Source organism: Dryobates pubescens, chromosome 7 (genome assembly GCF_014839835.1).
Source record: "Dryobates pubescens isolate bDryPub1 chromosome 7, bDryPub1.pri, whole genome shotgun sequence".
NCBI lineage: Eukaryota > Metazoa > Chordata > Aves > Piciformes > Picidae > Dryobates > Dryobates pubescens.
In genome coordinates, this window is record NC_071618.1 from 1022569 (window position 1) to 1045886 (window position 23318).

Sequence of the window (23318 nt, forward strand, 5' to 3'; positions counted from 1 at the left end):
TGTTGTGAGAAAACCAGAGAGATCCAGTCACTGAAAATAAATCTTCATTCTTTCTGCATGCTTCCAAAGGAAAGTAAACACCAGTAGAGGTTCAAAGGGAGAGACAGTGTACTGACAGACACAAAAGCTGTCTGTGTGCAGGAGCCAAAGGATAGGGTAGGGAAGTAGCACTGAAGAGTGTACTAGCTGCTATGGGTATGCTGAAGGCAGAAATGCAAAATTAAGCTGAAAAAAACAGTTTTCTCAACAAGCTACTGTCTGCAGTTGGAAGCATGCAGAAAACACTAGTGTCACTCTGAAATAGAAATGAATGTTGGATTTTCTTCTCTACTTCCTTACTTCCAGTATTTGCGTTGTGTCTGGCACTGCTGTGTGTTGTAACTGCAGCACCTGTGTGGTGGTGACCATCTTCTCATAGGAAGGCACTTGAGTAAAGCAGAAATTTAAGCTCTTTTGAAGGACTTACTGTGCATCCAAGGTACAGGGCATGCTTAAAAGAGATGACACAAGTACTAGTACCTAGAAAAATTAAGAAAATGGGTCTTGTTGCTGAGGGATAGCAAATATAAATCAATATAAATCAAATATAATATAAATCAAATATAAATCTTGCAGCAGGCTGCTTGTCCCAGAGCACCAGAGCCAGGATCCCTCATCCCCTCAGTTTAGGAAGGATGTTGACTTGCTGGAGCGTGTCCAGAAAAGGGCAACAAGGTTGGTGAGGGGCTTGGAGCACAAGCCCTGTGAGGAGAGACTGAGGGAGCTGGGGTTGCTTAGCCTGGAGAAGAGGAGACTCAGGGGTGACCTTATTGCTCTCTACAACTACCTGAAGGGGGGTTGTAGTGAGGCGGAGGTTGGTCTCTTCTCCCAGGCAACCAGTACCAGAACAAGAGGACACAGTCTCAGGCTGTGTCAGGGGAGGTTTAGGCTGGAGGTTAGGAGGAAGTTTTACACAGAGAGAGTGATTGCCCACTGGAATGGGCTGCCTGAGGAGGTGGTGGGGTCACCATCGCTGGGGGTGTTCAGGGCGAGGCTTGACAGGATGCTTGGTTGTATGGTTTAGTTGATTAGGTGGTGTCGGATGGTAGGTTGGACATGATGATCTCGAAGGTCTCTTCCAACCTGGTTAATTCTATTCTATTCTAGTCATAAAAAGCACGTTCAGGATTTGTCCACGGCGCTGCAGTCTGGTGAATTTCCAAGAGGGGGAGCGCTGCCTGTTCTGTTGTGTGCAGGATGTGTATGAATGTGGATCTTCTGTTCGCTACACTGTGCAGAGGCACAACCTTCCAAAGTGTGAACTGGAAAAAATGCTTTAATGAGCAAGCTGTGCTCTAAGTTAGAGTACAGCTAATAAACATTCCCCAAATACCGAGAAGGCAAAATGCTTTAGATAGTACCTGTTATTTCTGGGTAAGATTAGCTACAAGAGAGGCTTGCAGCTGTCTTTAATTGGCAAGCTGGCAGTTCTAATGGAAAAGGAAACTGTATTTTTATACGTTTTCATAGATAGGTAAGTTTGGGTGTTTCTGAAATGGTATTTACACCATCACAACTGTCATGCTGTCAATTTGCTATTCCAAACCTCCTCTGTGTAAGCATGTTTTCTGTAAAGATTTGCTCACAGGTCTGAAATCTGAACCAACAGTGTGCACAAACACAGTATGTGTCCTGTCCTTTCATTAATGGAGCACTGTAAACACTTTATGTAAGTTTTCATGAAGCACAGGTAAGAGACACTGCCTTTTTGTGCAGGGAACAAATAGGTTGACTGAAGATGACAGCAAAATTCAGACTGGAAGAGACCTAGCAGGGCTCTAGTCCAAATTTCTACTTGATGAGGAGTCAGCACTAAGGTCAGACCAGGTTGCTCAGGACTTTGTCCAGCCTTGTCTTGAAACAGTCTGAGGACTGGGACAGCTCAGCCTCTCCAGGTCTCCTGGTCTGCTTCCTGGCTGTCCTCATTGTGAGAGGTTATGTGATGAACATAGTTTTGTATCCAGTCTGAACATCTCACAGCGTGTGCCCATTGTCACTGCTCTTTCTGCTTTCCACTACTGGAAGGAACCAGCCTAGCTCTATCTGCTCAATTATCCCTCACAAGTAGCTACTGTGGGGCTGTTGTTATGTCCATCTGAAGCCTTCTCACAGAATGCATATGGTTGGAAGGGATCTTCAAAGGTTGCCTTGTCCAGCCCCCTGCAATAAACAGGGACATCTTTGACTAGATCAGGTTGCTCAGGGCCCCATCAAGTTTGACCTTGAATGTCTTCAGGATGAGGCCTCCACCACATCTCTGGGCAACCTGTTTCAGTATTTCACTACCCATGGGGTAACCACTGCTTTGGTGGTTCTCTGATGACCTTGCTTTATTTAATTGGTCTTTCCTGTATAAATGGGCCCAGAATTGGTCAACCTATGTTTCTTTTCATACAGCCCAGGGCACTCTTAGATGCTTTTGCTACTTGGGCACACAGCTGGCTCACACTGAACTTCCTTCTTGGGTAGGAACCATTTGCCATGTCTATGGGCTGCAGCATTTAAAGTATATTCAAACAAGTCTTTGGTGCAGTATGTTGTAGCCATGTAGAAATACGTCGGTTTAAGAATAAATTTTTATTTCTGTGCTACTGCTGTGTTGCAGGTTTGCTTGTAGTTTCACATTTGGTAACACTGTCATGTTAGTACATCAATACAGTTTTAATCATAGCATCAGAATATTTTTAATCATGGGTACAAAATACTAGCTATGAGAAATGCACCATGATTAGAATAAACATCCCTCCCACGCTCTTTATTTCTTCTTTAGCCCCTAGTGATATGCTTGGGAGTGGAGGGGGCAGGGGATGTTTAATGACTCTAAGCCACTTGCTTTTCTCCCCTGTGTTTTGAAATGGCTGAATAGACCCAACAACTCTGAAGCTAAGGCTCCCCAAAAGCTTTGCAGTATGATTGATTAAAAGGGTCTGTAGAATACATAGAATACATAGAATACATAGAATAAACCAGGTTGGAAGAGACCTTCAAGATCATCGCGTCCAACCCATCACCAATCCAACACCGCCCAAGCAACTAACCCACAGCACCAAGCACCCTGTCAAGTCTTCTCCTAAAAACCTCCAGTGATGGCGACTCCACCACCTCCCCAGGCAGCCCATTCCAATGTGCAATCACTCTTTCTGTATAGAACTTTTTTCTAACATCCAGCCTGAACCTCCCCTGGCGCAGCCTGAGACTGTGTCCTCTTGTTCTGGTACTGCTTGCCTGGGAGAAGAGACCAACATCTGTCTGTCTACAACCTCCCTTCAGGTAGTTGTAGAGAGTAATAAGGTCACCCCTGAGTCTCCTCTTCTCCAGGCTAAGCAACCCCAGCTCCCTCAGCCTCTCCTCGTAGGGCTTATGTTCCAAACCCCTCACCAACTTTGTTGCTCTTCTCTGTATATTGTGCATGAGCTTACCTCGGATTTTGTAAACCACATGGTATTTTAAAAACAAGAGAGAATATGCATATTCTTACTCCTGCACTGAAGCTGATATACACCTTCAATAAAAGTATTCAATACAGCAGCTTGAGTTTTACTGGTTGGTTGCAACCACAGAGGCTAAATGAAGTATCAATAGAGGGGAAAAAAAAATGTTAAGGGTAGTTTAACAAGAAACAGCCACTTGAGATCTCATCACCAAAGTTAAGAGCAGTTATTCTTAAAGGATATGATACTCTGTGATATACTGTTCTGGTAGGCTAAGCATATGCAGTATTTATAGCAAATACTCAATGCCATAATTACAAATTGTTAACAAACAACTTTGTTCTTCTGTTAGATACGTGTGTTGACAGATAAATTCTGAGGCAGATAAAATCTTGCTGAGAAGTGTTACAACTTTCTTACAGTATTAATCTGCTGCTTGAAAAACTGCAAGCACAGGTGAAAACTGCTTGAATACTCTCATGAAGTAACAAATAAATGGCAAAAGATAGACTACAGTTTGGATTATTAGTGGTGCTACTTTTAAAAGTGATTTTGTTAAGCCTTGGTTGGAAAAAAAAAGCATTGAAAGCTCACACTTGTTTCTGGCTTCATTGCTCTCCCCCACTCTTACTTTTTGCAGGGATTTTATTATTATTATTAGCATTAGCATCAGCAAAGTATGCAATCAGTGACTTAAAGCTACAGATTTGTCAGTATCCATTTTTCTTATAATACTTGGCTCTTGCAATCACATCATTGGCATAGTCATTGTGTGTTGTGCCAACATCCATTCCATCATAGCTCTGGACATTTCTAGGCCCTGCATTATAGGCTGCAATTGCACCTGAAATGAGAGGGAAAGAAACACATAAACAGTGGTGGTACTTTGTTGGTAAATAAGAAAATGAACAAAAAAATTACAATTTAAATGTGTTGGTTTAGTTTTCAGTTCTTATTTCACCACCAATGTATTGCCATTTCTGGCTGTTTTTAACCATTGAGATGTTTCTTTTGCACTTCTACTTTGTGAAGAAATCATAGTTTCCTCCTACACAGCCAGACTTGGTGATCGTTGCCCCCTTGCTATACTTTGCTGATGCAATAGCTTCAGTTGCATGACTGATTCCTTTTTTGCATATTCCTTCATGTCTGCCTGCATCAATAACCTCAGAATAAAGGGATCCAAACTTGACAGCTTCAGCTGTAATCCGTGCTCAAGAATATAAGCATGTGCGCTGAAGGCACATTATGCCCATGTGAGAAACTGTAACATTTGGCTTTCGCAAGGGGAGTTGCTGGGGACTGTGGGGTTCGATCTTTGGGCTGATTGGTTGGTCGTAGTTTGTGTTGTGTGGGGTTTGATCCTTGTGTATTGGGAGAGAAAGGTAAGGCGCCAAGATGTCTGAAGGCTGGCCAGGTCCAAAGTGCAGGTTTTGTCGCAGCCCTGACGGAGAGGGGTGGGAGCGTGCTGGGGAAATGTATGAATATGTATGTTTGAATATATGAATATGTATGTTTGACATTTATATAAGTTCAACTCGTGTTGTTATGGTGCACCTCTAGCAAGCCTGCTATGCACCCAGCGCTGTTTTACCTTTATTTTATAATAAACTGGTTGTATTTAAAATGTAGCAGTGAGCTCGTTTTTCACACCCAGATACTGAAACTTGTCCCAGCATGTGGACAAGTTCCCCCCCCTCTTTCATGAGGGAAACAAAGGCCAAAGCATTAGCCAGGTGGCAGGGGCCCATTGCATGGTATGCTTGCACTAATACCAAGAATGGGCATAATTCTAGCTTCATGCTTTCTATAGGCTGAAGCCAGTTGTTTATGAGAGTGCCCACTGGCCAAATCTAGCCTCGAGAAACCTGTAAGTATTACCCCAATTGGTAAACACGTTGCCCCCTCTTTCACTTTGTTCCCTCTCCTTGCTTGAGAGGACAAAGCTCTTGCCTTAGCCTCCGCCATTGAGCTCATTGTTATTAAGTCTTCTCTCTCATACACACAAGCAAACTAGTAGCCTCTGCACGACGAGGAGAAGCCAGCATCCAGGCAGGCCTGTTGAGCCTCAGCCCTGAGAGTATCTCCACAAGAGGGACCTTCGCTGAGCCCGAGAAGCTCCAGTGTCGTACTGCCAGTCTCACCGACCGGAAGAGCCCGCCGTGTCTCAAGAGGACTGGACCCCCGAGGGTAAGATCTGCCCAGCTGTTGGGGAAGGGACTTAGCCGAGTCCGGCAGACCACATGTCTGCGTTAGCCTCAAGCAGCATACTGACGAGCAGACACAACCTGTGTGCGAGCTCGGAGAGGAGTCGCCACTGCTGCCGCTCCGTGCCCTGTGAATCTCAGGGAAATCCAGAGCACTGGTCCAAAGCTGGGACCGCTCTGAGAGGGTCCCGCTGCTCCTTCCAGCCAAGTAAAGGGGAAGCCGCCGCTCCGCACAGCTGCGCCTCTTCCCTGGGGCCATCCATGCCGGCCCCAAAGCCTGTTGCCTCAGGGCCGACCCCGCTGGGCCTAGCCCCGCCTGCTACCGTGCCAGATCGGAATCCTCCGAGCCTGCCTACCGGTAACCCTCGCCCCACCCTGCCATGCGGGCTGACTCTGTGAGGGGCCAACCCCGTCCCGCGCCCAGCCCTGCCGGGCCGACCCAGCAGGACTGCTCCCTATCGTCTGGAGGGAACTGCCTGAGTCCTGCAAAGGGAACCTGCCTACCAGCCAGCCTAGGTTCTATCTCCTCGCTGCTGCCACGGAGAGAGAGGATTGCCACCCACCATCGCCGTCCAGACCAGCTAGGAAGCAGCCCGGCGACAGTAGTCTGCCGGAACCTAACCTCGCTACAAATAAAGGACACAGTGTATCTTCCGTGTGCTTTCATCTCGCTAACATTCAGTTCAGAGCACCCGCGCCTACCAGCGTAATCTTCCTAGTCCGTACACATTGTAATATCTCTGTATAGAGTTAGCAGCTGCCAACGTCCCCTCGAGTCGCCATCTGGTGGACAAGCGGCAGAATTGCACCCTTCGTTGTATAAATAGAAAGTCATTCTGTAAATATTCCAATTGAGTTCTAATTATAAATACTAAGCCACTTATGGGATATATTTCACAATCGTGCTCTAGAATATGTATATAAAACAGTGATTAATCCGTTATTAGTATTTTTATACTTAATAAATATTGCATATACATAAATTAATAAGCTCTTCATCACAGCATGTTTCTTTCAGAGAGGACCATACATTTTCCAAAGTAGTATGTTCCCTCTTCGAAGTTGCCAGGATAGTAGGATTTTGTAGGAGTGCAGAGAAACACTAATTAAATTATGAGAGGTGGGGGAAAACCCACCCCTTGCTCCTTGCAAATAAAAGATATTGTGATATTTGTCAGGTTTTCCTGAAGCTTGACCAAAAGCTAACCACGTCTTATTCATCTACTCCTTTTAGTGAGTGTCAAGAAATACTGTTCTGCACCTCAATAAAATTAACAGAGGGACTGTAACATGTTTCATTTTCAGCAGTTTATGTGTGTAATGTGTTTTGAAGCTGACAAAACTCTACCTTTGAGCTGCTGTTCCTTTGTCCATGTCGGGAATTTCTTCTGCATTTGTTCTAACATCCCACTTAAAATCTCTGTGCCTTGTGTTAAGTGCTCTTTACTGTCCCATGATCCAACAGGCTCGTGGTACCGTTTGTCAACCTGAAAGGGAAACAGCTATAACAGCACACCAGAAAGCCCACTATTTATCCAGAGCTTTTTTTTATTGCTTACAGACTGTTTGTGTTAACTTTGATCTTTAATCACATGATTATTTACCTCTTTTCTAGTTCTAAAGAGAGGGAGGAAACAAACTTAGCTTCGGGCCTAAGTGTAGACAGCAGGTACATGAATGCCTGCCTCACCTCCTTGTGTGTCAGAGCTTTTAAAACACATCACAGCTGCTGCTGTAAAGGTGAGAGGGCACATAAGGCAGGCTTACTGCAATTTAAGATTTTCCAGCTTAAAGGTGACTGCTTCGCCCCTCCCCAGAGGCACCAAGGGTGGGAAAACCCCACTTCCTCTAGGGATCTCCCCTTATTCTCTGCCCTGGTTCTGGTCTTACTGTTCTTCTCCTTCTTTCTTCCCTCTCTCCTTCTCCTCCATGGGGTAGTAAAGTACAAGTCTGAGGGCACTGGAGCTGTTACAACAACATTTGGTGGTGCATGCAGCTAATATTTAGGGATTGAACAGATAAGTGTACAACTTGGCAAAGAAGTGAGGCATGAATAATGAAGCAAGATTCCCCCTCTAGCCAGGCTCCTGTGGTGCATAAAGAGTAATTAACCTGGCTTTATATTGCTGCAGCCTACAGGCCTCCATGCTTAGTTTTTAAAAAATGATTTTTGAAATAAGGTTTATGAGATAAAAGCAATTAACTTCTTCATTCTGCAAGCAGCAGTTTCACAGTGCAAAAGCAGTCTGCTCATGCCCTGACACTCACTGGGGGTGCTTTCATGGTGCTGGGAACTGACAGCCATGCCACTGTTGACTTTATTCTGGCCAAAGACTTGTCTGAAAATGTTTAGGGGGTTGCCTTTCAACGAGGCCCCTGCTGCTCTTCTGACTTTCCACTTCAAAAGAAGGATCAGGTTTGTGTCTTTAAGAAGGTTGACTATACCTGCATTAAGCCAAATGCATTTCCGTGGTCACCCCAGCCACCATCCAGCACTGTGCCAGCATGTGACTCCCGAGAGATAATACCAGCAATGAGAGCTGGATCAATGCACTTATTCTGGCCAACTTCTGTAATCCTGGCATGGTATTTCTCCATGGTTTTCAAATCTCTTTCTGCAATCTTCTCTGAGGCACAAACTCCTATGACACAACATGCATTACTTTCACTTTTGCTTTTTTAAATCAGAAACAAGTTGTTTTAACAGTCAATATGACAGAGCTGACATTTTTGATCCTTCTGAATCTATCTAGAGAGAAGCAACGATGGAATTGACCAACTTTGCTGAAGGGTATGTGCCCTAGAAATCAAGATTCAGTGTTTTCAAATAGAGAGGGCGGTACTCTAGTATGTAGACTAAAAGGCAGGTCTTCTAATTTTAAATCTAAACCTTTGAGTGGATTAATCCTAGATTTAGTTCCTTTTAATTTAGACTATGATGGGGAAATGTTCAGAAGCTTAGGTTTTCAGGGAAACTCTCTTAAGGGAGAAAGAAAAGCAGACTTGATGGCAGGGGCTGGATGCACCCAGCAGACCTTGCATTTTCGCTGTGGTGGTCTTGAATACAATCTCAAAGGCAACATAATCTTCATGCCCAACATAATCTTATGTGCCCAAGTAGGATCTTTGTTGGTTGTGGAGAAATCTGCTCATGTGGCAATGACTGACATCCTGAGACCAGGATAACTTGTGTATGGGTGTAAGGGGAGATGAACAACTGAATTAGTGCCTACCTGCATAGCTCAGACCTTCTGGTCTTGCAGTTGCTGCTGAAGCTCCAGTTGTGTCAATATTCAATATATTCCCATAACGCTGCCAACAGTCTGAAAGTATTTATAAGCAAACATCAGCTCAGCTTAGCGTGTGTGGCATACCATTGAAAGTTTTCAGATCTATGACTGAAACCCATTATTTCAATACTAGTGCTGCAGACATCTGTTCTAGCTAGTGCAATCATGGCATCATATGGTCTGGAAAGGGTATCTCTCAGTCATTCTAGCATAAAGCCACAGTGTAGCTTGTGAAGAGAACCAGCTCATACACATTTAATCTCCTTAAATTTTAGCTTGCTAAAACTTAGCTGTCTAGTCTAAGCTTGTCACCTGTGATAGCTAATGGAGAAAGACATCTCCATGAGGCATTCCTTCTATTCCATTTTTTTAAAATCTATCAAAATCAAAATAAATCCTAAAGTACTTACTAGCTCCATCTTGCTTTTTCATAGCTGCTGTCAAGAAGAAAAACTGAGGAGAAACATCCTTTAATTACATCCATTACAACTACAGTTTGTTTGACTTGCCATTTATCTGCAGTCTAAGCATGCTGTTGCGGAAGGGAAAACACACAAAAAGCAACTAGGAGAAGCAATGCTAACCTGAGCCCAACACTTAATGGGAAACAGGCTTTGGTACAGTCAATTATTTACAAGAATATTAGACAAACACCACCGACCTGACATGTTTGCTGCAGGATGACTCCTCACTTTCTCACTGCACTTCCTTAAAGACAAATGGGGCTTTTTATCTGCTGTCAGTGTTTTGGAGAAACTGACTCAGTGCACTTCCTGCACACCACGTGAATTAGAAGAAACACAATTGCCTAACAGCTTCTTGTATATTGACCCAAAGACAACAGGATTTCTGCTCTGCAGCATGAACACAATTACAATTTAAAAGTAAATACTTTTAAAATTAAAACTCAGTTGTTCCCACTCTTTGTAACTAGGAGGAGCTTCATCTGAAAACAACTTTGGTTGTTGGAAGCAATAAATGCTGACAATGGGAAAATGGGAACCTGTGCTTTTAAACGTAAAAAAGTTTTTGCAGGCAAAGACCTGGCAACAATAACATGACATAGAGCTGCAGCTGCTGAGAATTTCAGTATGTAGAGGTGGTGCCAGGTTCCTGTTGTTACCCTCTCTTGTACAGTGACAACAAAGGTGAAAGCATAAACCCAAATTAGCAGGCAGCATGGATCAAAGCTTCTACAGCTTTTCAGCAGTGAGGGGGGGAAAAAAATCACTGAACGGCAGATTTCCTTGTCACTGCTAATCCATCTTGACATGTTTCTCCCCCATGGTAAATTCTGTGATGGTAAAATGCCGTTTCATTCTTTTATCAGCTCTTTCACATTTTAATCTGGGGAATTCATCCTGTGCCATTGTGTTGAAAGACTGAATTCTGTACTGTTGATACTATGGTTGGTTAACACCCATTCTGAAAAGAAACAAAACAGGGTGGAGGGCTTGTGCGTGCTTTGCGCTCCCTGCAGGGTGTTTTCCCCCCTGGGAAACTGAGTCTGTTCCACTCCCCGCTCCCTGCTCAGCTAGGGTATAAAAAGCAGGACACTGCAGTCATTAGGCCTCCTTTTGGCTCCTGCCTCTCCTGGATGAGAGCTACTGAGGCTGCCTTCATGCTCCTCTGCCACGTGGTCGGGTCTGATCCTTCTCCCTGCTGCCTCTGCGCCTCTGCAGAGAGAGACTGGTTTTGTATTCTTCTTTGTCCCCCTCCCATCCATCCTTGTTCCCTGCCCTTGTGAACCTTTCCTGTTATTATTATATACATATTTTTGTTTGTTTGTTTAAAGAAAACTCTTTACCTCTCTACTTCCAAGCTGACTCCAAATCATTGTTTGGTGGATTTGCTCCTTCCTTTTTTTTCCCTCTCTGTTGGGAGGGAGGAGGGGGGAGCGGGGGAGAGATTCTCAGCCTTGCCCCCATCTGAGCTCTTAACTCCCAGTTAAGGCTTAAACTATTACAATACCTCCCATAGAGAACCAGTTGAAAAATGTTGCAGCAGCCCATACATGGAGCTGTTCATGTTCACAGTTACAAGTAAGTTTAAAGAAGATTGTAACATCTGGCAAAATGGAAAACAGAATCAATGCATCTCATACAGGAACAACACTAAAAAAAAGTGACCAGTTCCAAATGCCACTGAAGATGATTCACAAACCAGTAATCTCCAAATGGCCTGTACCATTCTGTGGTGGTTTTAGGCTATGCCTAAAGCTGAAAAGTAGAAAAATATAAATAAATCACTATTGGGTGTAAAAGGGAAAACAAATGATTATTCTAAACAAATTCATTGGATAAATATCTTGAATAAGATGGGCGGTACCATAACAATTCTCTCCTCTTCTGATCTTGGTTGGCTTTGCTTTGCTTGGGAGCGATAATATGTTTTGGCTGGCCTTGGCTAAGTCTAACCCACTGCTTTTCTCTCCACTCCTCTTCTCTCTTGACCAGGGCGGTATGAGGAGGGGGGCAGCAGTGGAATGGCTTCCCTGGTCTCTGACCAGGGGAATTTTTGTGTTGTTTGCTAATTGCAAATATCTGTATAATATTGTAAGTACTGTATATTTTGTACATCACAGTATCACAGTATCACTAAGGTTGGAAGAGACCTCAAAGATCATAAGAATCCAACCTGTCACCACAGACCTCACGACTAGACCATGGCACCAAGTGCCACGTCCAATCTCCTCTCGAACACCTCCAGGGACGGTGACTCCACCACCTCCCTGGGCAGCCCATTCCAATGACGAATGACTTGATGAAGAACTTTCTCCTCACCTCGAGCCTAAACTTCCCCTGGTGCAGCTTGAGACTGTGTCCCCTTGTTCTGGTGCTGGTTGTCTGGGAGAAGAGACCAACCCCTTCCTGGCTACAACCACCTTTCAGGTAGTTGTAGAGAGCAATGAGGTCACCTCTGATCCTTCTCTTCTCCAGGCTAAACAATCCCAGCTCCCTCAGCCTCTCCTCATAGGGCTTGTGCTCAAGGCCTCTCCCCAGCCTTGTTGCCCTTCTCTGGACACATTCAAGTGTTCATTGCATTCCATTGTAGAGTGTAGATTTTGCTTGTAAATACAGCTTAATTTGCTTCTAACTGAGCTGGTCTGGCAAAGTTAATGCTGGGGAGAAACTTCAACCCACCACACATTCCTTTCTGTGGAAGAAATACAAAGGATGTACTAGTTTGCTTCTTCTATGTCACAATAATTGAGGCAGGCAGGTAGATCTGTGGTTTTTGTAATCCTTTCCAGAAGTTATTGTTTAATCATATGTGCATGCATGGAGTTTCACATGTCCTGGAAAGTGTTTTTGTCAACAAACCTGTGTTCAGGCTCCTGGAAGAGAGTGACATGCCTGCATGGCGGTTCATAACAGCAGCCCTGTTGCCTGTCTAATGTTGAGCAAGCTGCAGCTTGCAGTGAGAGCCTGGGAGCTGTCGCAGGTTTGGGGTCTCCAGGGACAGAGAGCCGCTTACAGCTTTTGCCAGTGTTCTTTGCAGTCTGCCTCACTTGTCCCATTTCTTGCTTGCCACAGAAGAGGGAGTACATAAGTCACACCATATTGCCATGTCTCCTGCTGTGCCAGGGGTACAGGTGGTGTCTTTGAGCAGCCTCAAAAGTGCTCCAGATTGTGGATTATGTCCTGGATTTCCCTTGTACTTGCTGTTAGCTGAGGCATTTAGCAGCCTCCAATTCAGATCCAGCTCATCCTAGTTCTTCATAAAAGTTACAAACAGCCTGTCCAAGTGTTGTTCTGCCATGAAATTTGTTCTTTTGTGTTGACCTCACCACAGAGCACTGAGTTAGCACTATGGGCTGTGGGTCACCTTGTCGCACTGCAGTTCGAGGGTTGGATGTTTCTCCCCTTCACAGAAACCACTGGAAGTAATGGAGATATACACACACACGACTGAAGGAAAAATTTAACTTGTTCATCATCTGTCAGGATGGATAAAGCCTGAAAGAAAGAGTAGGAAGAGGGTGAACTATTTATAAACTGAAAATGTTTGGTGCAAGAACTGATTTGTGGAAGCAGGCCTTGGCACTTTACAGAGGCAGACTATGTGCTGATTGAAAGAGATTCAGAGCGTTGTCTCTCAGTGTGGGACTGAGTGTTGACTCATGCACAAAAGCTGCTTCTGATGAATACTCATGTTAAGCTCCTGAAAGAGCAGGCACTATGTGGCACGGAACAGGGTAGCTTGGAAATATTTTCAATGAAAGGCAAAGAATGACTACCCTGCTTGCTTCCCCCCCCCCCCCCCCCCATCATGTCTCAGAGATGAATGAAATGTGGTCTATTTTTAACGAGTGTTTAGCTATTTTATATTTAATTGCTTTTAATTAGATGGTTTTTTAACTGTAGGAGTGTGGCTTGTTGCTACTGGATTGACTTTCACTTTCCATTCCTTTTCTTTGCAGCGCTTTCGAAAGCCAGAGAAATAGCAAAGTACTGACTGCTCCCAGGTCAGAAGGTGGAAGTTAAGTACCCCAGTTTAGACGTGTTTAAACGAAGTGTGAAGGCAGCTGTGGTTTATATTGCATTTATTTCTTTTTTATCTTCAGCAACAAGAAGTAAAATTCAGGTCTCTCTTCCATTCTCTTAAGTCAGTGTTTGAGATTTTTGGCAGAACATTTTGTAGAAGTTCTCTTTGTAAAGGAAAAGAGACCCAAGAAGGTCAAACAGAACCTGACTAATGCAGAAGAATGCTTAAGGCACCATAAAGCAAACTAAGAACATGCCTGTAAGCCCTTCCTGCATTTCATAAAGAATGATTTAGTTTATGTACATTTATAGGCTGGAAACATGGTAAGATATGAATATTATTTCTTAAATATAAAAACATATTTTTCTGAGCCAATTTGATTCAGGTTCGTTTGCCCGGTCAACGAGAGCTTAGTTACACATGATAGAAGGCTAATAAACGGTAGAATAACAGTCTAGAAAATTCAGAACTTGGAATGTTATAGGTGTTAGCTCAGATGGTAAAAAAGTAAAAATACTATAATTATTGACAGGTTGGACTTGATGATCTTTGAGGTCTTTTCCAACCTTATTGATTCTGTGACATCAGATCTTCTATGAATACGGAGGAACAAACTGGAATCTCCCTGTACGTGTGAAACCAAACAGCAATACGGCCTTGGGTGGCATAGACGGACCACCTCGAGTTCACGACGGAGCTAGCCAACAGGACCTCAGAAATAACCAGGTAAATTAGTGTGACTCATGAACCGCCGAGGTGCTAACTACCAAAACCTTTGCTGAACGAAGGGATGTTCTGAGTTCGTAGTTATAGTCCAAAAGGGCAGTGACCAAAATTAGAGGAAGTGAGAGAGAAAGCGCACACTGTTGTGGTGGAGGCCCGACTCAAGCACTATGCTGCTAAGACAAAGGAGCTAATTGCCCCGAAGACAAGAGCAAGTAGGTGCTTGTTGCTGCCTTGAATGCCATTAACAAACTAGGCGGGGGAGAAGATGAGAGAGATAAGAGAGCAACAAGTGAACGAGCAATGAGCATTCAAAGTCTATACATTTGCCTTTCGAAAACGGGATGGCCCAATGGCACATTAGCTATTCAAATCCCACCAATCAGTTCAAAATTTTTGTATGGTGAGCAGACTGCACACGCCTTCTCTCATAGCCTCTGACAGGTGCAGTCGCCCCTCTGAAATGTGAGGCTTGGCGTCTAGCTTCCCCTCCCCTCCAGGCAGCCTTAACGGCACCTGCCTATTGGGCTGCTTGACCTCAATCCAGACCCTGCCACAGAGAGGGGCAGTGGCTCAAACAGATTTAGCTGTCTTCTTAATGCCTCTTCCAGGAAACCACTGACACCCAATTGTAATAAAAATTTTGAATGGCTTATTCTTTGCATGTTTTATGGCTGCGTATTTGTTTTAGAAGCGCATATGTCTTCTCAGTGTTGGATATGGGATTAAACTGGCTTGGATCAAGGGGCACTCCTTTTTTTCCCTGTGTAATTTTAAGGTAATATAGTCCCATCAGTAAGATACACCTTTCCTGATACATTATTCCCAGCCACTGCTTTGGTAAATACTTTTTTCCCTTTTCTTTTCTGTAATAACAGTTAATATTTAAGAAACAAGTTTAGGACACTAGTGTAGCAATGCTCAGTTTTATATTTCAGCATTTAAGTAATCAAAAAGATACTAGGCCTGATAGTGTAGATCCAACAGATTACTGAAAGAGGAAATCATTGATGATTAAAATTGAAAGCCAAAAAATTGGTAAATTAGATGTATTTTTAAAATTTATGTATGTGTACCAGCTCTATTCTGTCACGAGTATGGCAAACCTACTTCATTCTTTTCTTTTCCTGTCTGTTGCATAGTTGTAGATAGATATGCCTGTCCTTAGCATGGTTTTTCCTTGTCTAAGATCCCAGTTCTGCCATTTCTTCAAGTCACATTTTCTTCACTTCTCATAATAGCTGTTGCTATGGTTTTGAGGTCTTCCAGTTTGTCTCCACTGTCATTGAGCTATGGCTAACTGAACTGAGCACAGTCCTTAACTGAGGCTTTTCTGGTGCTGACTACAGAATCATGTGCCTTGCAGAAGGTACACTATGTTGTGCGTCCCAGTGTGATTGTTGTCTTCGCACCACAATGGGGCACTTCTGCCCTTTCTTTTCTCATCTCCCTGTTGAAGAAGTTGCTTCACCCTAGGGGTCCCATAGCAGAATTTCAAGCATCAAATCTTGTAAAAAAACCTTTATTCAGATGACATAGTGGAAATCCAGCTTAAGCTGGGTGCCTTTGGAAAGGGACCCCAAGGAAATCGATGGGAAATTATACCCGCACAATCGAAGTTCCCCTCATGCAAAAGTTCAGTCCAATTGTGGTATTTGTGTATGGGGTATTCTTGTTCCTTATTGGATCCTTTCTCCATCTCCAGGGCAGTTGTTTCTTTTCACATTTTGAGGATACAGCTTCTGCTGATGGATGTAGCTAAGTTATTTTTTCACAGGGTGCAGCTTCTGCTGACAGAAGCGATATTTTTCACAGAATGCAGTTTTTAAGGCCTCCTTTAGCTCCCACAGCTTGTGGCCTAAGGCTTTATCAAGTTTTTCTATTAAGGCCATACAATGGATTTGAACTGTTAAAGCAATCCTCCCTTTGTTTTCATCAAACATTCCTGCTTTAATAGGTCAAAGTTAATGAAATTTCTCAAGATGTGACCATTCTCCACTTCATTCTTTGTAGGTGCATAGCAGCCCTCACCTGACCTTTCACTGGCTACATGGACTCAGTGGGAGTTAGCATGGAGAATGCCAGCGCTAAGACCTTGCCTTTGGGTGCACTACTGAGCAATTTGGTACAAGGTAAGACAAGAGAACAGCTTAGAAACATGTGTGTTGAGCACAAGTAATTTCATCACAGCTCTAGGTGAAGTGTCAGCAAGATGCTTTCCAGCTAATGGAGCCTGTGGGTTGTTGAGCCCTGGGACAGGGACATCCTGAGGTGATCTGCTGGAGAACAGCCCTCTAAAGAAGGGCTCATGGTGGACAACAAGTTATCCATGGGACAGCAATGTACTCTTGTGGCCAAGAAGGCCAATGGTGTTCTGGGGTATGTCCATCAGATTGAGGGAGGTTCTTCTTCCCCTCTACTCTATTGCATCCAGTTCTGGGTTCCCCAGTTCAAGAGGGGCAGAGATCTACTTGAGAGAGTCCAATGGAGGGCTACAAGGATGATTAAGGGACTGGAGCATGTGCCCAGTGAGGAAAGGCTGAGAGACCTGGGGCTTTTTAGTCTGGAGAAGAGAAGACTGAGAGAGGATTTACTAAATGTTTATAAATATATTAATGTGTCAAGAAGGAAGGGGCAGCCTCTTCTTGCTTGTGCCCTGTGATAGACAAGGGGCAATGGATGTAAACTACAGCACAGGAAGTTCCATCTCAGTATGAGGAGGAACTTCTTCACTGTGAGGGTCACAGAGCACTGGTACAGGCTCCCCAGAGAGGTTGTGCAGTCTCTTTCTCTGGAGACTTTCAAGAACCATCTGGATGTGTTCCTGTGTGACCTGTGCTAGATTCTGTGGTCCTGCTCTGGCAGGGGGGTTGGCTTGATGGTCTCCAGAGGTCCCTCCCAACTCCTAACATCCTGTGATCCTCCCATGCTCAGAACCAGTGACCTGAGGCATCTGCAGAAACAACTGATCAGGGTCAATATGCAGGACTAAAAGGCTGATCTAGGAGTTGAATAGTGATCATGATCTGTTACACTTTAAAAAATTAAATGAATTACCTGGATTTCCAAGCATACACTGTCAGACAGCCACTTCTCCAGGTCCATAATGAGGCAGACACCTCCCTGCCTACCTTCCCCTGCAAACTGCTCACAGCACCATGTGGACTGTGGTGGTGACAAGTAAGATCTTTTCAGGCTGAGGTGACCTGATAGGACAACTCCATAGTTACAAGACAGGTTCTAGAACAATCTAGGAAGGAAAGCCAGTGAGGCAGAATCAGGATCAGTAGGGTAAAAGCCAGCACAGGCTGGATTCCAGGGCAGGTCATGTGAGGACCCAGGGTGAAATTGTCAGCTTAAATGCCGTTTCTGAGCCAGCAGGCAGAGGTTATGTGGCAGGGGAGAAGAGATGAGGCTCATCCTAGGGTAATACCTGAGCTGACTTTCAATGCAGGCAGACAAATCATTGCAAGACAGGAGGAAAAGGGTGCAGAGCCTGTCAGTGCAGTTAGGGCCCAGACAGCATGGTCACCCCAAAGCTGACTCTCCTTCTCTGTCCTGTGTTCCAGCCTTTGGATCAACTTCGTGGCTGCTGCTGGACTCACTCCATCATGTCAGTGTCCCTCTTGACTCAGGGAATTCCAAACTGGATACAGTATGCTCTTAGGCTACTTCTCCCTGAGAGCCTAGGGTGTTCACCAGGACTGCCCTGGTCGCTTTTTGCACAGCTGACAGTTGCCTCCCAGCCCATGTTGGTGAATAGTTTTACTCTATTCCAGGTGCGTAGGGCTTTGCCTTAATTGGTTGTCATGGGGTTACCATCAGCCCATTTCTCCAGCCTCTCCAGAATCTGCCATTTGATATCATCTGTGAACTTTTTGTGACTATTCTGTCTCTAGTCTGAATTGCTGCTGAAGACACAAAGCAGTTTCAGCTGCAGGATCCACTCTACTAGCAACTGGCCACCAGCTGGACCCTGTGACACAAATCATCACACTTTGAGCCTGACAACTTTATAGGAAATTTTCTACCCACCTCTCCAGTTCATGTCTCACCAGTCTGACTATAGGGATACTACACAAGCCTGGGGCAAAGATCTTGCCAGGTCAAGGTATACCATACCCACTCCTTTACCCTTCTCTATGAAGTCAGCCATGTCCTCACAGGAGACAAACAGAGTGGCCAGGCACTATTTAGCCTGCTTAAATCCATGCTCCACGTTCAACATGGTCCCTAGTTGCTCCTGGGAGGATGTGTATCATAACTCTGTGCACTGTTGGTGGCTTTGGATTGCATTTTCCTATCCATTGAAGATGCTTGCAGGTAGTGGGTTTTCTAATGATTTTGACATACAGTTATTCCCAGTCCCAGAAGGTGTGCTCATTGTGGAAGAATAAAGGAAGCTCTACAAGCATGCAAATGGATGGTGGTGAGAAAGGTACAGCTTGCACTGCTTGCTGCCAGACCAAAACCAGCTCTTCCTTTGGTCCTGGAGAATGAGTGTCACTCAGTCCTGCAGGAATCTACTCCTCTCATTTTGTTGCCTTTCCATCTCCCACCCCAGAATAGTTCAACTTCAGTTCTAGAAGGAATAGGAGCATCAAAATACGCCAAATGCAAAACCTGCTGTTTTTGCAAGTATCCAGGCAACCAGCACCAGAACAAGGGGACACAGTCTCAAGCTGTGCCAGGGGAGGTTTAGACTCGAGGTGAGGAAAAAGTTCTTCACTGAGCGAGTCGTTCGTCATTGGAATGTGCTGCCCAGGGAGGTGGTGGAGTCACCGTCCCTGGAGGTGTTCAAGGGGAGATTGGACGTGGCACTTGGTGCCATGATCTAGTTGTGAGGTCTGTTGGAACAGGTTGGACTTGATGATCCTTGGGGTCTCTTCCAACCTTAGTTACTGTGATACTGTGATACTGTGATACCCCAAGCAGCAGAGAGGGAAAATAATTGCAAACACTTACTTCATCCTGTTCCCTTTTCAGTTTCTCTATCTGCCTAAAACTAACATTGTACTTATCCAAACTTTGCTAACACACATGACAATGTGAGTGCAGTGGAGTCCTGTTTTGGTTGCAAATAACATTTTTATTCCATTCCTATTTGCTTATTTCTGTATGACTAGAAACACCCATCTTTGTTCTATGCATTTATATGAAAAATGAGTATTCAGGATAAAAAAAAGAGTACTCCATAGCACAATGTAAATATCAGTTTTGAAAAAATAAATCGTGGAGCTAATACCCAAGGAAGTATTTTGCCTTTTGATTTCTTAAGAGAATGACAGATTTTGCCAGAATTTTTTATTAAGACCTGGAAGGCAGCAAATTATCACTAACAAAACAAGACAGTCCTGATAACTCAGAGAAATACGTGGACAGTGTGGGGGGGAGGGACAGGGGATGATTTTGATAATATTCCCTTTGTAAAATCAAAAGCATACTGCTTGCAAAGAAACTACGTAGCTCCTCTACATTTGCACCTCCATGGCTTTGCAGGACGCAGCTGCTCTGTGGTTTGTCTCCCTCGGGGGTTTCATGCAAGTGATGGTAAGGAAGTTACTCAGTAGAGATTACTAGTCCTAGTATCCGTGCTTCTTGTAATACTGGGCTCGTGCAACCACATCGTTGGAGTAGTCATTGTGGGTGGTGCCTATGTCCATTTTGTCATAGCTTTGGACATTGCCTGCACCAGCGTTGTAGGCAGAAACCCCACCTAAAAAACATTGAAAGAACCCATGCACACTTTAAAAATATACAGAAAATTCCAGCTTCATGTGTTCTGCTTTAACCAGTTTTGAAAGCTTTCACTTATTGTGACTTTGGATGGGGAGCAGGCAGCATTATCGGATCTTCTATGACATAAGTAGGGCTTTGCAAATAGCATTCCGCCAAACATCAGAAAGATACTTGAGGTTTTAGCTTCACTCATATTTGCATCTTGATCAACTTGTACCCTATACCTGGCCCAGCACAAGCCCTTCATTTACACTGAGCTTGTTGGAATAGAGTAGGATAGGGTAGGATAGGATAGGGTAGGATAGGATAGGATAGGATAGGATAGGATAGGATAGGATAGGATAGGATAGGATAGGATAGGATAGAAAGGGATTGTATCATGTTGTATATTGTATCATGTTATATCACATCACCTCCAACATCCTTGCAACCTCTCATTCATCCTTGAAAATAGCTGCACTTAAAAGAGAATTAAAACACACTCATATATTGTGTTATCTGTCTGTCAGCTACATATGTGCTACTCCATATGCCATTATGAAAATCCAGAGGTGTCTGAGGTGGCCGTGAAATGAGCCCATCATGGCACCTCAGCAGACAAAGGGAGTTGCGGGGTGCAGCCTGCTTTGAAGCAGACAGCTTTCCCACACTGCACAGTACAGTTTTGCAATTCCCTGTGAGCAGACACTTTGTCTCACTTTTCAACAGAGACACGGAATGAACTGCTGGCCCCATTCATGTGAACCATGAAGCTCTTTGTTAACATGAATGCCTATTCATGGTTAGGCAAGGAAAGATCAGCTCTTACTTAAATAAACTAGATTTCAAGTATATAAATATTTGCTGCATGGTGTTGGAAATTCATCGAGGTTGCCAGACTAAGGAAAGCTGGAAACTACACAGAACTGACAAAATTTCCCTTTTGCTGGGGAAATAAAAAAAGGGTGAAGACCTAGGCAACAACTAGATAGCTGGTTTTTGACAAATATGGAAATTAATTCAGTATGTTTTGGTCCTAAAGTTTTTCATCTTTCCTGGATAAAACCTGTGTCCTGTGCCTTACCTTTCAGCTGTTGATCCTTTGTCCAGCGTGGGAATTTCCCCTGTATTGTTTTTATCATTGTGATAAGTATATTTGTGCCCTGGGTAATATGAGTTTCACTGTTCCAACTCCCCTCAGGTTTGTGGAATCTTTTGTCAACCTGGAAGTATCAAAACAACAAAAAGAAGTGATTTTCCTGCTGCAATTTGCCATATGTTTAGGAGGCTTACTTTTATTTATACATTTAAAAAAAACCAACCACAAACAAGCAGGTTTTACTGTGGGTTTTTTAGCAAATACCTGCATTAAACCAAATCCATTTCCATTGTCACCCCAGCCATTCTGCAGCACTTTGCCAGCGTGAGATTCCCGGGAGATGATGCCAGCGATCAGGGCTGGTTCAACACACAGCTTTTCACCAACTCTTTTAATTATTGTTTTATACCGATCCATAGCTTTTAGGTCCCGTTCAGCGATCTTTTCTGATGCCCTATATCCTGTAATTCAAATGAAAAGTAAGGATACTTGTTTAATGACTTTTAAACCCCAGAATTGTCTCACATGTTTCGCCTTCTGGTACAGATAATCACATCAGCATTTTTTTCGCCTCTCCTCTGGGAGGAGGTAGATGATAGCCTAAAGGGATTTTATGCAGGCTCAGCAGCTAGTGCGTGTTCAGCACTTTGGAGTGGTGAAGGACTTGGGATTATTGTGCTATGGAGTAAATGAAGATGCCTGGCAGAAGAGGGATACTCACCACAGTAAGATAAACCCTCTGGCTTTGCAGTTGCACATGAAGCCCCAGAGGTTTTAATTCCATTCACACTGCCATAGCAATCTGTGCGGCCCTCAGAGGCACCTGTAAGGGTGACATAGAAAGGCTGAAGCACTAAAAACCTTTTGTGACTGCAAGTAAAACTCTAGGGGAGGCTGCACCCTGGAAAGGATTGGCTGTGGGGCACAGGATCCACATGGAGCTGCCTCTCTTGCTCCTTGTGATGGAGAGGAGGTGAAGTCCTGCCCTGTTCTCTGTGCCCTGCACCCAAATGTCCCTCAGAGGCCACCCATCCTTCTTCAAGACTCAGAGGGGCACCCAAGCACTATCTCATTCAACAGAGTTTTAATGGCACCTCAGATTGTATTGAGGGGGGCGAGGAGGTGCATTAATGTCACCCGCTTCCTGGCCCTGTGAAGCGTGTCTGAGGCTGCTTGGGGTGAGGCAGTGGTGGAAAACAGACTTACCCAGAAGGGCAGCGAGGCCCAGCAGCACCAGCATCGGGTACATGGGGTGGTTCTTTCTGAACACACAGAACAGCCTGAAAGTCAATCAGTCAACACCAGCACACATGAAGACATGAGTATATCTCACTGCTGCAGCTGTTCAAAAGAGACTTCTAACCTGTCACTTGTGCTAGTGCTTCAAACTCACATCTTCTATAGCATCTTGGTACCTTCCTTCAGATCTCAAACCCCAATATTTAATTCAGAAAAAATGAAATTAGTAATGTTCAATACCCTGTGGGGCTGCCCTTCTGCCAGAAACACTCTTATTCTCTGCCCGTGTTCTGTCTAAAAGCTTCCTTCTCCACACCGTGACAGCTCTGCCTGAATCTCCTGAGATGTTCTTTACAGACAGAAATCACACTTTCAAGATACAAGCTGTCTAAATTATTGTGGCTATCTACTTTAGGGTGAGTGGTAGTCCAGGAGCATCCATTTTCCCTCTCAAACAGTGAAGGGAGCCTAGAGAGACAGGTTCATGTATGAATGAGAAACACCTAAACTCAGAAGACCTAAATCCAGAACTATAGGAGAAATCTCAGTATCCTTTTTTAAGCAGAAACCTCATGCAGCAAAATGCTGCAGCCCCTGGGCAACCAAAGAGATGGTATTGCTGAAGGGAATGAGAAGAGCTCCCACTCCCAGTGGTGATATCTTACCTACTTGTCTGCAGCTCAGCTTCTGGCACAGGTTGGAGGTTTGGGGAAGTTTAATATATAGTGAAAGGTACCTTCCATGTGGTGGTAATCTGACACTGTGATTAAATGCATTGGGTTGTGGTTTTGTAAGATCTAAGAGCTTTTGTGTTTTTTTTCCTGGTCATGTAAACAGAAAGTGTTGCACTGCTACCGTGCCAAGGTAAACATTGGCATGTGGACACTGGCAAGTATGTTCTGGGGAGTGGCATTTCCCAGATTTCAAAAGGAAGAAAAAGAACACTCTATTTCTGTCTGCCCAGCTCTCCACCTACAGTTTATTTTTCACATCCTGTTCTTGGAAGGAGCCATGGTGATGGCTGCACTAAATACCCAGCATCCAACTATGCTGCAGGTGTTTGCCCCTCACCATGTCATCCTGG

General features: G+C 44.2%; 2 protein-coding genes across 2 annotated transcripts; both read right to left on the bottom strand.

The window, feature by feature from the left end:
* Positions 1–3440: 3440 nt before the first annotated feature.
* LOC104308901 (lysozyme g) lies at positions 3441–9810 on the bottom strand. The gene is made up of 5 exons (XM_054163114.1): positions 9629–9810; positions 8911–9000; positions 8123–8319; positions 7026–7164; positions 3441–4314 (listed from the first exon to the last, which is right to left on the bottom strand). Exons 1-5 carry the CDS (start codon positions 9633–9635, stop codon positions 4181–4183), a joined length of 567 nt encoding a protein of 188 aa, XP_054019089.1. The 5' UTR covers positions 9636–9810; the 3' UTR covers positions 3441–4180.
* Positions 9811–19648: 9838 nt separating this feature from the next.
* On the bottom strand, positions 19649–22935 carry LOC104308894 (lysozyme g). The gene is made up of 6 exons (XM_009910134.2): positions 22900–22935; positions 22202–22275; positions 21717–21818; positions 21260–21456; positions 20981–21119; positions 19649–19894 (listed from the first exon to the last, which is right to left on the bottom strand). The coding sequence occupies exons 2-6, from the start codon at positions 22242–22244 to the stop codon at positions 19761–19763; spliced, it is 615 nt and encodes a 204-aa protein (XP_009908436.2). The 5' UTR covers positions 22245–22275; positions 22900–22935; the 3' UTR covers positions 19649–19760.
* Between the last annotated feature and the right edge of the window lie 383 nt (positions 22936–23318).

Bases quoted from the DNA above. Each gene is read 5' to 3' on its own strand.
- LOC104308894 (XM_009910134.2), bottom strand. From the start codon at position 22,244: ATGTACCCGATGCTGGTGCTGCTGGGCCTCGCTGCCCTTCTGG. The intron at 21,819-22,201 runs GTAAGTCTGTTT...TCACCCTTACAG, and splicing joins GGGCCTCGCTGCCCTTCTGG to GTGCCTCTGAGGGCCGCACA. The intron at 21,120-21,259 runs GTATTTGCTAAA...TGATACTTCCAG, and splicing joins ATGGATTTGGTTTAATGCAG to GTTGACAAAAGATTCCACAA.
- LOC104308901 (XM_054163114.1), bottom strand. The intron at 8,320-8,910 runs GTAGGCACTAAT...GTTGTGTCATAG, and splicing joins AGAAGGTCTGAGCTATGCAG to GAGTTTGTGCCTCAGAGAAG. The intron at 7,165-8,122 runs GTATAGTCAACC...TTTCCCTTTCAG, and splicing joins ATGCATTTGGCTTAATGCAG to GTTGACAAACGGTACCACGA.